Raw genomic sequence first — 13,160 nt, 5'->3', positions numbered from 1 at the left:
TTCTGTCTGTGTCAACAGGAAGTGTCTAAACTCTTCTGTCTGTGTCAACAGGAAGTGTCTAAACTCTTCTGTCTGTGTCAACAGGAAGTGTCTAAACTCTTCTGTCTGTGTCAACAGGAAGTGTCTAAACTCTTCTGTCTGTGTCAGCAGGAAGTGTCTAAACTCTTCTGTCTGTGTCAGCAGGAAGTGTCTAAACTCTTCTGTCTGTGTCAGCAGGAAGTGTCTAAACTCTTCTGTCTGTGTCAACAGGAAGTGTCTAAACTCTTCTGTCTGTGTCAACAGGAAGTGTCTAAACTCTTCTGTCTGTGTCAACAGGAAGTGTCTAAACTCTTCTGTCTGTGTCAGCAGGACGTGTCTAAACTCTTCTGTCTGTGTCAGCAGGACGTGTCTAAACTCTTCTGTCTGTGTCAGCAGGACGTGTCTAAACTCTTCTGTCTGTGTCAGCAGGAAGTGTCTAAACTCTTCTGTCTGTGTCAACAGGAAGTGTCTAAACTCCTCTGTCTGTGTCAGCAGGACGTGTCTAAACTCTTCTGTCTGTGTCAACAGGAAGTGTCTAAACTCTTCTGTCTGTGTCAACAGGAAGTGTCTAAACTCTTCTGTCTGTGTCAACAGGAAGTGTCTAAACTCTTCTGTCTGTGTCAACAGGAAGTGTCTAAACTCTTCTGTCTGTGTCAACAGGAAGTGTCTAAACTCTTCTGTCTGTGTCAACAGGAAGTGTCTAAACTCTTCTGTCTGTGTCAACAGGAAGTGTCTAAACGCTTCTGTCTGTGTCAACAGGAAGTGTCTAAACTCTTCTGTCTGTGTCAGCAGGACGTGTCTAAACTCTTCTGTCTGTGTCAGCAGGACGTGTCTAAACTCTTCTGTCTGTGTCAGCAGGAAGTGTCTAAACTCTTCTGTCTGTGTCAACAGGAAGTGTCTAAACTCCTCTGTCTGTGTCAGCAGGACGTGTCTAAACTCTTCTGTCTGTGTCAACAGGAAGTGTCTAAACTCTTCTGTCTGTGTCAACAGGAAGTGTCTAAACTCTTCTGTCTGTGTCAACAGGAAGTGTCTAAACTCTTCTGTCTGTGTCAACAGGAAGTGTCTAAACTCTTCTGTCTGTGTCAACAGGAAGTGTCTAAACTCTTCTGTCTGTGTCAGCAGGAAGTGTCTAAACTCTTCTGTCTGTGTCAGCAGGAAGTGTCTAAACTCTTCTGTCTGTGTCAGCAGGAAGTGTCTAAACTCTTCTGTCTGTGTCAACAGGAAGTGTCTAAACTCTTCTGTCTGTGTCAACAGGAAGTGTCTAAACTCTTCTGTCTGTGTCAACAGGAAGTGTCTAAACTCTTCTGTCTGTCTCAACAGGAAGTGTCTTAACTCTTCTGTCTGTGTCAGCAGGAAGTGTCTAAACTCTTCTGTCTGTGTCAACAGGAAGTGTCTAAACTCTTCTGTCTGTGTCAACAGGAAGTGTCTAAACTCTTCTGTCTGTGTCAGCAGGAAGTGTCTAAACTCTTCTGTCTGTGTCAACAGGAAGTGTCTAAACTCTTCTGTCTGTGTCAACAGGAAGTGTCTAAACTCTTCTGTCTGTGTCAACAGGAAGTGTCTAAACTCTTCTGTCTGTGTCAACAGGAAGTGTCTAAACTCTTCTGTCTGTGTCAGCAGGAAGTGTCTAAACTCTTCTGTCTGTGTCAACAGGAAGTGTCTAAACTCTTCTGTCTGTGTCAACAGGAAGTGTCTAAACTCTTCTGTCTGTGTCAACAGGAAGTGTCTTAACTCTTCTGTCTGTGTCAGCAGGAAGTGTCTAAACTCTTCTGTCTGTGTCAGCAGGAAGTGTCTAAACTCTTCTGTCTGTGTCAGCAGGAAGTGTCTAAACTCTTCTGTCTGTGTCAGCAGGAAGTGTCTAAACTCTTCTGTCTGTGTCAGCAGGAAGTGTCTAAACTCTTCTGTCTGTGTCAGCAGGAAGTGTCTAAACTCTTCTGTCTGTGTCAGAAGGAAGTGTCTAAACTCTTCTGTCTGTGTCAGCAGGAAGTGTCTAAACTCTTCTGTCTGTGTCAGCAGGAAGTGTCTAAACTCTTCTGTCTGTGTCAACAGGAAGTGTCTAAACTCTTCTGTCTGTGTCAACAGGAAGTGTCTAAACTCTTCTGTCTGTGTCAGCAGGAAGTGTCTAAACTCTTCTGTCTGTGTCAGCAGGAAGTGTCTAAACTCTTCTGTCTGTGTCAACAGGAAGTGTCTAAACTCTTCTGTCTGTGTCAACAGGAAGTGTCTAAACTCTTCTGTCTGTGTCAGCAGGAAGTGTCTAAACTCTTCTGTCTGTGTCAGCAGGAAGTGTCTAAACTCTTCTGTCTGTGTCAGCAGGAAGTGTCTAAACTCTTCTGTCTGTGTCAGCAGGAAGTGTCTAAACTCTTCTGTCTGTGTCAACAGGAAGTGTCTAAACTCTTCTGTCTGTGTCAACAGGAAGTGTCTAAACTCTTCTGTCTGTGTCAACAGGAAGTGTCTAAACTCTTCTGTCTGTGTCAGCAGGACGTGTCTAAACTCTTCTGTCTGTGTCAGCAGGAAGTGTCTAAACTCTTCTGTCTGTGTCAACAGGAAGTGTCTAAACTCTTCTGTCTGTGTCAACAGGAAGTGTCTAAACTCTTCTGTCTGTGTCAACAGGAAGTGTCTAAACTCTTCTGTCTGTGTCAGCAGGACGTGTCTAAACTCTTCTGTCTGTGTCAGCAGGACGTGTCTAAACTCTTCTGTCTGTGCCAACAGGAAGTGTCTAAACTCTTCTGTCTGTGTCAGCAGGAAGTGTCTAAACTCTTCTGTCTGTGTCAACAGGAAGTGTCTAAACTCTTCTGTCTGTGTCAACAGGAAGTGTCTAAACTCTTCTGTCTGTGTCAACAGGAAGTGTCTCAACTCTTCTGTCTGTGTCAGCAGGAAGTGTCTCAACTCTTCTGTCTGTGTCAACAGGAAGTGTCTAAACTCTTCTGTCTGTGTCAACAGGAAGTGTCTAAACTCTTCTGTCTGTGTCAACAGGAAGTGTCTAAACTCTTCTGTCTGTGTCAACAGGAAGTGTCTAAACTCTTCTGTCTGTGTCAACAGGAAGTGTCTAAACTCTTCTGTCTGTGTCAACAGGAAGTGTCTAAACTCTTCTGTCTGTGTCAGCAGGACGTGTCTAAACTCTTCTGTCTGTGTCAGCAGGAAGTGTCTAAACTCTTCTGTCTGTGTCAACAGGAAGTGTCTAAACTCCTCTGTCTGTGTCAGCAGGACGTGTCTAAACTCTTCTGTCTGTGTCAACAGGAAGTGTCTAAACTCTTCTGTCTGTGTCAACAGGAAGTGTCTAAACTCTTCTGTCTGTGTCAACAGGAAGTGTCTAAACTCTTCTGTCTGTGTCAACAGGAAGTGTCTAAACTCTTCTGTCTGTGTCAACAGGAAGTGTCTAAACTCTTCTGTCTGTGTCAACAGGAAGTGTCTAAACTCTTCTGTCTGTGTCAACAGGAAGTGTCTAAACTCTTCTGTCTGTGTCAACAGGAAGTGTCTAAACTCTTCTGTCTGTGTCAACAGGAAGTGTCTAAACTCTTCTGTCTGTGTCAACAGGAAGTGTCTAAACTCTTCTGTCTGTGTCAACAGGAAGTGTCTAAACTCTTCTGTCTGTGTCAGCAGGAAGTGTCTAAACTCTTCTGTCTGTGTCAACAAGAAGTGTCTAAACTCTTCTGTCTGTGTCAACAGGAAGTGTCTAAACTCTTCTGTCTGTGTCAACAGGAAGTGTCTAAACTCTTCTGTCTGTGTCAACAGGAAGTGTCTAAACTCTTCTGTCTGTGTCAGCAGGAAGTGTCTAAACTCTTCTGTCTGTGTCAGCAGGAAGTGTCTAAACTCTTCTGTCTGTGTCAACAGGAAGTGTCTAAACTCTTCTGTCTGTGTCAACAGGAAGTGTCTAAACTCTTCTGTCTGTGTCAGCAGGAAGTGTCTAAACTCTTCTGTCTGTGTCAGCAGGAAGTGTCTAAACTCTTCTGTCTGTGTCAACAGGAAGTGTCTAAACTCTTCTGTCTGTGTCAGCAGGAAGTGTCTAAACTCTTCTGTCTGTGTCAACAGGAAGTGTCTAAACTCTTCTGTCTGTGTCAACAGGAAGTGTCTAAACTCTTCTGTCTGTGTCAACAGGAAGTGTCTAAACTCTTCTGTCTGTGTCAGCAGGAAGTATCTAAACTCTTCTGTCTGTGTCAACAGGAAGTATCTAAACTCTTCTGTCTGTGTCAACAGGAAGTGTCTAAACTCTTCTGTCTGTGTCAGCAGGAAGTGTCTAAACTCTTCTGTCTGTGTCAGCAGGAAGTGTCTAAACTCTTCTGTCTGTGTCAACAGGAAGTGTCTAAACTCTTCTGTCTGTGTCAACAGGAAGTGTCTAAACTCTTCTGTCTGTGTCAACAGGAAGTGTCTAAACTCTTCTGTCTGTGTCAACAGGAAGTGTCTAAACTCTTCTGTCTGTGTCAACAGGAAGTGTCTTAACTTTTCTGTCTGTGTCAGCAGGAAGTGTCTAAACTCTTCTGTCTGTGTCAACAGGAAGTGTCTAAACTCTTCTGTCTGTGTCAACAGGAAGTGTCTAAACTCTTCTGTCTGTGTCAACAGGAAGTGTCTAAACTCTTCTGTCTGTGTCAGCAGGACGTGTCTAAACTCTTCTGTCTGTGTCAGCAGGAAGTGTCTAAACTCTTCTGTCTGTGTCAACAGGAAGTGTCTAAACTCTTCTGTCTGTGTCAGCAGGACGTGTCTAAACTCTTCTGTCTGTGTCAGCAGGACGTGTCTAAACTCTTCTGTCTGTGCCAACAGGAAGTGTCTAAACTCTTCTGTCTGTGTCAGCAGGAAGTGTCTAAACTCTTCTGTCTGTGTCAACAGGAAGTGTCTAAACTCTTCTGTCTGTGTCAACAGGAAGTGTCTAAACTCTTCTGTCTGTGTCAACAGGAAGTGTCTAAACTCTTCTGTCTGTGTCAACAGGAAGTGTCTCAACTCTTCTGTCTGTGTCAGCAGGAAGTGTCTCAACTCTTCTGTCTGTGTCAACAGGAAGTGTCTAAACTCTTCTGTCTGTGTCAACAGGAAGTGTCTAAACTCTTCTGTCTGTGTCAACAGGAAGTGTCTAAACTCTTCTGTCTGTGTCAACAGGAAGTGTCTAAACTCTTCTGTCTGTGTCAACAGGAAGTGTCTAAACTCTTCTGTCTGTGTCAACAGGAAGTGTCTAAACTCTTCTGTCTGTGTCAGCAGGACGTGTCTAAACTCTTCTGTCTGTGTCAGCAGGACGTGTCTAAACTCTTCTGTCTGTGCCAACAGGAAGTGTCTAAACTCTTCTGTCTGTGTCAGCAGGAAGTGTCTAAACTCTTCTGTCTGTGTCAACAGGAAGTGTCTAAACTCTTCTGTCTGTGTCAACAGGAAGTGTCTAAACTCTTCTGTCTGTGTCAACAGGAAGTGTCTCAACTCTTCTGTCTGTGTCAACAGGAAGTGTCTCAACTCTTCTGTCTGTGTCAACAGGAAGTGTCTCAACTCTTCTGTCTGTGTCAACAGGAAGTGTCTAAACTCTTCTGTCTGTGTCAGCAGGAAGTGTCTAAACTCTTCTGTCTGTGTCAACAGGAAGTGTCTAAACTCTTCTGTCTGTGTCAACAGGAAGTGTCTAAACTCTTCTGTCTGTGTCAACAGGAAGTGTCTAAACTCTTCTGTCTGTGTCAACAGGAAGTGTCTAAACTCTTCTGTCTGTGTCAACAGGAAGTGTCTAAACTCTTCTGTCTGTGCCAACAGGAAGTGTCTAAACTCTTCTGTCTTTGTCAACAGGAAGTGTCTAAACTCTTCTGTCTGTGTCAGCAGGAAGTGTCTAAACTCTTCTGTCTGTGTCAACAGGAAGTGTCTTAACTCTTCTGTCTGTGTCAGCAGGAAGTGTCTAAACTCTTCTGTCTGTGTCCCAGAGTGTTTAGCACTGACATCCAGGGCAGGGACTGTGGAGACGAGGCGTCTAGCTGGCTGACCCGTTACCTGGGGGCAGGTAAAACCTATCGCCTGGTGCACTTTGAACCCCACATGACACACAGGAGATCAGCGGACTGCGAGTCTCTCTTTCCTCGCAATGAAAAGGTAACAGCTCAGTTGGTGGATAGATTTGAATATATTTGATCATTCAAAGTAGGCTGCTCCAGCCAGAGAGAAAATTGTATTCTATCCTTGATCACTTTAATGTTTGCAAAGGTTTGTTTCCGTTGTGGTCCTCTTATTACCTTATCACCTTATGACCTTAGTTGATGGGTTTGATTAACTTAGTAAAGTTATGCTTATTCCACACTTGCATTTCCTCCCTTTAAAAAAAAAGAGGACTTCTAACCTCAGTGGGACTTCAATACAGGACTAAGTTCAATACTACATCGGGTCTGACGCTCGTCGGATGTGACAGGGCTTTTGAAACTATCACGGATTACAAATGGAAACCCAGCCGCGAGCTGCCAAGTCACGCGAGCCTATCAGACGAGCTAAATTCCTTCTGTATTCGCGTCGAAGCAAGAAACACTGGAACCATGCATGAGAGCACCAGCTGTTCCGGACGACTCTGTGATCTTGCTCTCTGTAGCCGATGTGAGTGAAACCTTTAAACAGATTAACATTCACAAGGCCGCGGGGCCAGATGGATTAGCAGGTGGCGTACTTAGAACATACGCTGACCAGATGTCAAGTGTCTTCACTGACATGTTCAACCTCTACCTGACCCAGTCTGTAATACCAACGTGTTTCAAGCAGACCACCATAGTCCCTGTGTACAAGAACACGAAGGTAACCTGCCTAAATGACTATCGCCCCGTAGCACTCACGTCTGTAGCCATGAAGTGCTTTGAAAGGCTGGTCATGGATCACATCAACACCATTATTCCAGAAACCCTAGACCCACTCCAATTTGCATACCACCCCAACAGATCCACAGATGACGGGATCTCAATTGCACTCCACACTGCCCTCCCCCACCTGGACAAAAGGAACACCTATGTGAGAATGCTGTTCATTGACTACAGCTCAGCGTTCAACACCATAGTACCCTCAAAGCTCATCACTAATCTCAGGACCTGAACACCTCCCTCTGAAACTGGATCCTGGACTTCCTGACGGGCCGCCCCGAGGTGGTGAGGGTAGGCAACAACACATCTGCCACGCTGACCCTCAACACGAGAACCTCATGGGTGTGTGCTTAGTCCCCTCCTCTACTCCTTGTTCACTCACGACTGAGTGACCACATCACTAAGGAATTAACATGGTCCACACACACCAATACAGTCATGAAGAAGACACAAAAACACCTTTCCCCCTCAATATTGCGGACGTTACTACTTTACAGGAGCGGCATTTGAACGTAAAAAAATAAACATTTGATCAAAATGTGCCTCACTAACAAACCTGTATGTAATCTGTACATATAAATAAAATGTGAAATCACTAAGCTGTTTAGACACAGAGAAAATACAGAATCTTGCCTAGCTGTGATTGGTTGAGATAATAAGGGGGCTGGGACATTCAGGAGAAAGAGTGTCCATTCTGTCACTCAAAGCTTCTCTGTCAAATGGCACTTCCTGGTCTCTGTTACCGTGGATATTTGAAAGATCCATCTGATTTACTGAACTAAAGCTTCTCAAAGCATCTTATGATATAGGCCTAGATCTAGACAGTATTTTTACCTTTGTGTTTGTTTACTTCTTTTTTAAATATAGTTGTAGGCTACTACCTTTTTAGCGCTTGAAGTTAATAAAGTATTTTATTGTTGAAATCTTTTTTCTTTTTTTTAGCACTACCTCACATCTTTAGCACTTCCCTTTCCCACTTCCCTTTCCCACTTCCCTTTCCCACTTCCCTTTCCCACTTCCCATTCCCACTTCCCTTTCCCACTTCCCTTTCCCACTTCCCATTCCCACTTCTCATTCCCACTTCCCTTTCCCACTTCCCATTCCCACTTCCCTTTCGCACTTCCCTTTCCCACTTCCCATTCCCACTTCCCTTTCCCACTTCCCATTCCCACTTCCCATTCCCACTTCCCTTTCCCACCTCCCTTTCCCACTTCCCTTTCCCACTTCCCTTTCCCTCTTCCCTTTCCCACTTCCCATTCCCACTTCCCTTTCGCACTTCCCTTTCGCACTTCCCTTTCCCACCTCCCTTTCCCACTTCCCACTTCCCTTTCCCACTTCCCTTTCCCACTTCCCTTTCGCACTTCCCTTTCCCACTCCCACTTCCCTTTCCCACTTCCCATTCGCACTTCCCATTCCCACTTCCCATTCCCACTTCCCTTTCCCACTTCCCATTCCCACTTCCCATTCCCACTTCCCTTTCCCACTTCCCATTCCCACTTCCCTTTCCCACTTCCCATTCCCACTTCCCTTTCCCACTTCCCTTTCCCACTTCCCATTCCCACCTCCCATTCCCACCTCCCATTCCCACTTCCCATTCCCACTTCCCTTTCCCACTTCCCATTCCCACTTCCCTTTCCCACTTCCCATTCCCACTTCCCATTCCCACCTCCCATTCCCACCTCCCATTCCCACTTCCCATTCCCACTTCCCTTTCCCACTTCCCTTTCCCACCTCCCATTCCCACTTCCCATTCGCTTGTGTTCCAATGTGTTGTTTCTTTAAGAGACTGGTGGATCTAAGGCTTTAAAGGGTACGGACGATGCTAAATGGGCGTAAACAAAGAAAAGCACAAGCTGTTCAATGTGAAAGATGACCTTTTATTATACAACAATAGGCCATTTTAATACTGTAAATGGTTTAATGGGGTAACTTGGTGAGATAATGTTCAGAGAATCAATTTTTTTGCAATTTGGTGAAAGTATTCCTTTTTGTAAATATGTTTCCCAGGGATTAATGTAGAGCAAGTGTTGAAAATCACAGTAAAATGTTTGAATGCCTTTTTTGTCCTGAATTAGATTCTAAGTGTATAAACATTTTTAAAGCTGCGTTACTTTCCCATGTCTCCTCCATCTACAGTATATGATACGTCATATAGAAACTCTGAGTGTGTACTTTTATCCAATGTAACATAAAGACTGAAAAGAGACGGGGGGGTCACAAATAATATTTGATTGATTTGACTTCCTGGATAAGAAAAGTTTAAATAAAGTAGTTTTCTAAACACACACCTATAATGTCACCTGTATTGACCTGTATTCACCTGTATTCACCTATAATGCCACCTGTATTCACAGGTATTCTCTACATGATTAAAGAAACACACCTTTTTACGATATAAATAAGAACTACTTCATGACTGTAAATTGTTTTGTTATTTATTTTCCTGATCTTTTGGAGTTAAAGCGTGTGTACCAAACGACTGACTTCAGAAGTTATGGAGGTCTTCATTTGTTTTCACTCCATGTGAGTCTGGGTTGAACAACACAAAGTGCAGCAATATCCTAATTGTTGTGTGACTCTGTATCTGCCACAGGTAGGATCTGAACCCTGGTCTCCCAGTCAGGAAACCAACCCACGTAACCATTAGGCCAAGAGGAAATTCTCTTTTTAGGTCAAGGGTGACACTGAATTTTAAGTCACAGGCTGGGCTTATCTCATCATGAGAGCCTGTCCGACTTACCTCAGCTACATCCCACGGTTGTGTACCCCGACCTTGGCCCTGTCATGTTGTTGTCTAGATAGTGTACCCCGACCTTGGCCCTGTCATGTTGTTGTCTAGATAGTGTACCCTGACCTTGGCCCTGTCATGTTGTTGTCTAGATAGTGTACCCTGACCTTGGCCCTGTCATGTTGTTGTCTAGATAGTGTACCCTGACATTTGCTCCTGTCATGTTGTTGTCTAGATAGTGTACCCTGACCTTATGATCTTATGATATAGGCCTAGATCTAGACAGTATTTTTACCTTTGTGTTTGTTTACTTCTTTTTTAAATATAGTTGTAGGCTACTACCTTTTTAGCGCTTGAAGTTAATAAAGTATTTTATTGTTGAAATCTTTTTTCTTTTTTTTAGCACTACCTCACATCTTTAGCACTTCCCTTTCCCACTTCCCTTTCCCACTTCCCTTTCCCACTTCCCTTTCCCACTTCCCATTCCCACTTCCCTTTCCCACTTCCCTTTCCCACTTCCCATTCCCACTTCTCATTCCCACTTCCCTTTCCCACTTCCCATTCCCACTTCCCTTTCGCACTTCCCTTTCCCACTTCCCATTCCCACTTCCCTTTCCCACTTCCCATTCCCACTTCCCATTCCCACTTCCCTTTCCCACCTCCCTTTCCCACTTCCCTTTCCCACTTCCCTTTCCCACTTCCCTTTCCCACTTCCCATTCCCACTTCCCTTTCGCACTTCCCTTTCGCACTTCCCTTTCGCACTTCCCTTTCCCACCTCCCTTTCCCACTTCCCACTCCCACTTCCCTTTCCCACTCCCACTTCCCTTTCCCACTTCCCATTCGCACTTCCCATTCCCACTTCCCATTCCCACTTCCCTTTCCCACTTCCCATTCCCACTTCCCATTCCCACTTCCCTTTCCCACTTCCCATTCCCACTTCCCTTTCCCACTTCCCATTCCCACTTCCCTTTCCCACTTCCCTTTCCCACTTCCCATTCCCACCTCCCATTCCCACCTCCCATTCCCACTTCCCATTCCCACTTCCCTTTCCCACTTCCCATTCCCACTTCCCATTCCCACCTCCCATTCCCACCTCCCATTCCCACTTCCCATTCCCACTTCCCTTTCCCACTTCCCTTTCCCACCTCCCATTCCCACTTCCCATTCGCTTGTGTTCCAATGTGTTGTTTCTTTAAGAGACTGGTGGATCTAAGGCTTTAAAGGGTACGGACGATGCTAAATGGGCGTAAACAAAGAAAAGCACAAGCTGTTCAATGTGAAAGATGACCTTTTATTATACAACAATAGGCCATTTTAATACTGTAAATGGTTTAATGGGGTAACTTGGTGAGATAATGTTCAGAGAATCAATTTTTTTGCAATTTGGTGAAAGTATTCCTTTTTGTAAATATGTTTCCCAGGGATTAATGTAGAGCAAGTGTTGAAAATCACAGTAAAATGTTTGAATGCCTTTTTTGTCCTGAATTAGATTCTAAGTGTATAAACATTTTTAAAGCTGCGTTACTTTCCCATGTCTCCTCCATCTACAGTATATGATACGTCATATAGAAACTCTGAGTGTGTACTTTTATCCAATGTAACATAAAGACTGAAAAGAGACGGGGGGGTCACAAATAATATTTGATTGATTTGACTTCCTGGATAAGAAAAGTTTAAATAAAGTAGTTTTCTAAACACACACCTATAATGTCACCTGTATTGACCTGTATTCACCTGTATTCACCTATAATGCCACCTGTATTCACAGGTATTCTCTACATGATTAAAGAAACACACCTTTTTACGATATAAATAAGAACTACTTCATGACTGTAAATTGTTTTGTTATTTATTTTCCTGATCTTTTGGAGTTAAAGCGTGTGTACCAAACGACTGACTTCAGAAGTTATGGAGGTCTTCATTTGTTTTCACTCCATGTGAGTCTGGGTTGAACAACACAAAGTGCAGCAATATCCTAATTGTTGTGTGACTCTGTATCTGCCACAGGTAGGATCTGAACCCTGGTCTCCCAGTCAGGAAACCAACCCACGTAACCATTAGGCCAAGAGGAAATTCTCTTTTTAGGTCAAGGGTGACACTGAATTTTAAGTCACAGGCTGGGCTTATCTCATCATGAGAGCCTGTCCGACTTACCTCAGCTACATCCCACGGTTGTGTACCCCGACCTTGGCCCTGTCATGTTGTTGTCTAGATAGTGTACCCCGACCTTGGCCCTGTCATGTTGTTGTCTAGATAGTGTACCCTGACCTTGGCCCTGTCATGTTGTTGTCTAGATAGTGTACCCTGACCTTGGCCCTGTCATGTTGTTGTCTAGATAGTGTACCCTGACATTTGCTCCTGTCATGTTGTTGTCTAGATAGTGTACCCTGACCTTGGCCCTGTCATGTTGTTGTCTAGATAGTGTACCCTGACATTTGACCCTGTCATGTTGTTGTCTAGATAGTGTACCCTGACATTTGACCCTGTCATGTTGTTGTCTAGATAGTGTACCCTGACATTTGCTCCTGTCATGTTGTTGTCTAGATAGTGTACCCTGACATTTGCTCCTGTCATGTTGTTGTCTAGATAGTGTACCCTGACCTTGGTCCTGTCATGTTGTTGTCTAGATAGTGTACCCTGACCGTGGCCCTGTCATGTTGTTGTCTAGATAGTGTACCCTGACCTTGGCCCTGTCATGTTGTTGTCTAGATAGTGTACCCTGACATTTGCTCCTGTCATGTTGTTGTCTAGACAGTGTACCCTGACATTTGCTCCTGTCATGTTGTTGTCTAGATAGTGTACCCTGACATTTGCTCCTGTCATGTTGTTGTCTAGATAGTGTACCCTGACCTTGGCCCTGTCATGTTGTTGTCTAGATAGTGTACCCTGACCTTGGCCCTGTCATGTTGTTGTCTAGATAGTGTACCCTGACATTTGACCCTGTCATGTTGTTGTCTAGATAGTGTACCCCGACATTTGCTCCTGTCATGTTGTTGTCTAGATAGTGTACCCTGACATTTGCTCCTGTCATGTTGTTGTCTAGATAGTGTACCCTGACCTTGGCCCTGTCGTGTTGTTGTCTAGATAGTGTACCCTGACCTTGGTCATGTTGTTGTCTAGATAGTGTACCCTGACCTTGGCCCTGTCATGTTGTTGTCTAGATAGTGTACCCTGACCTTGGCCCTGTCATGTTGTTGTCTAGATAGTGTACCCTGACCTTGGCCCTGTCGTGTTGTTGTCTAGATAGTGTACCCTGACCTTGCTCCTGTCATGTTGTTGTCTAGATAGTGTACCCTGACCTTGGTCATGTTGTTGTCTAGATAGTGTACCCTGACCTTGGCCCTGTCCTGGTGTTGTCTAGATAGTGTACCCTGACCTTGGCCCTGTCATGTTGTTGTCTAGATAGTGTACCCTGACCGTGGCCCTGTCCTGGTGTTGTCTAGATAGTGTACCCTGACCTTGGCCCTGTCGTGTTGTTGTCTAGATAGTGTACCCTGACCTTGGTCATGTTGTTGTCTAGATAGTGTACCCTGACCTTGGCCCTGTCATGTTGTTGTCTAGATAGTGTACCCTGACCTTGGCCCTGTCATGTTGTTGTCTAGATAGTGTACCCTGACCTTGGCCCTGT

The 13,160-nt window shown here is 44.5% G+C and overlaps 1 protein-coding gene across 1 annotated transcript in view; it reads left to right on the top strand.

The window, feature by feature from the left end:
- marc1 (mitochondrial amidoxime reducing component 1) overlaps nucleotides 1–13,160 on the top strand; it is a 47,027-nt gene that overhangs the window by 20,952 nt on the left and 12,915 nt on the right. The window contains exon 3 of the mRNA XM_071382317.1: nucleotides 5,892–6,057. Within this exon, the coding sequence (XP_071238418.1) occupies nucleotides 5,892–6,057 (166 nt within the window). The remainder of the gene's footprint in view (nucleotides 1–5,891; nucleotides 6,058–13,160) is intronic.

Source organism: Salvelinus alpinus, chromosome 34 (assembly GCF_045679555.1).
Source record: "Salvelinus alpinus chromosome 34, SLU_Salpinus.1, whole genome shotgun sequence".
In the NCBI taxonomy this organism is placed as follows: domain Eukaryota; kingdom Metazoa; phylum Chordata; class Actinopteri; order Salmoniformes; family Salmonidae; genus Salvelinus; species Salvelinus alpinus.
Note: the sequence above shows the minus strand (reverse complement) of the source record. Positions and strands in the feature narration are given on the sequence as shown.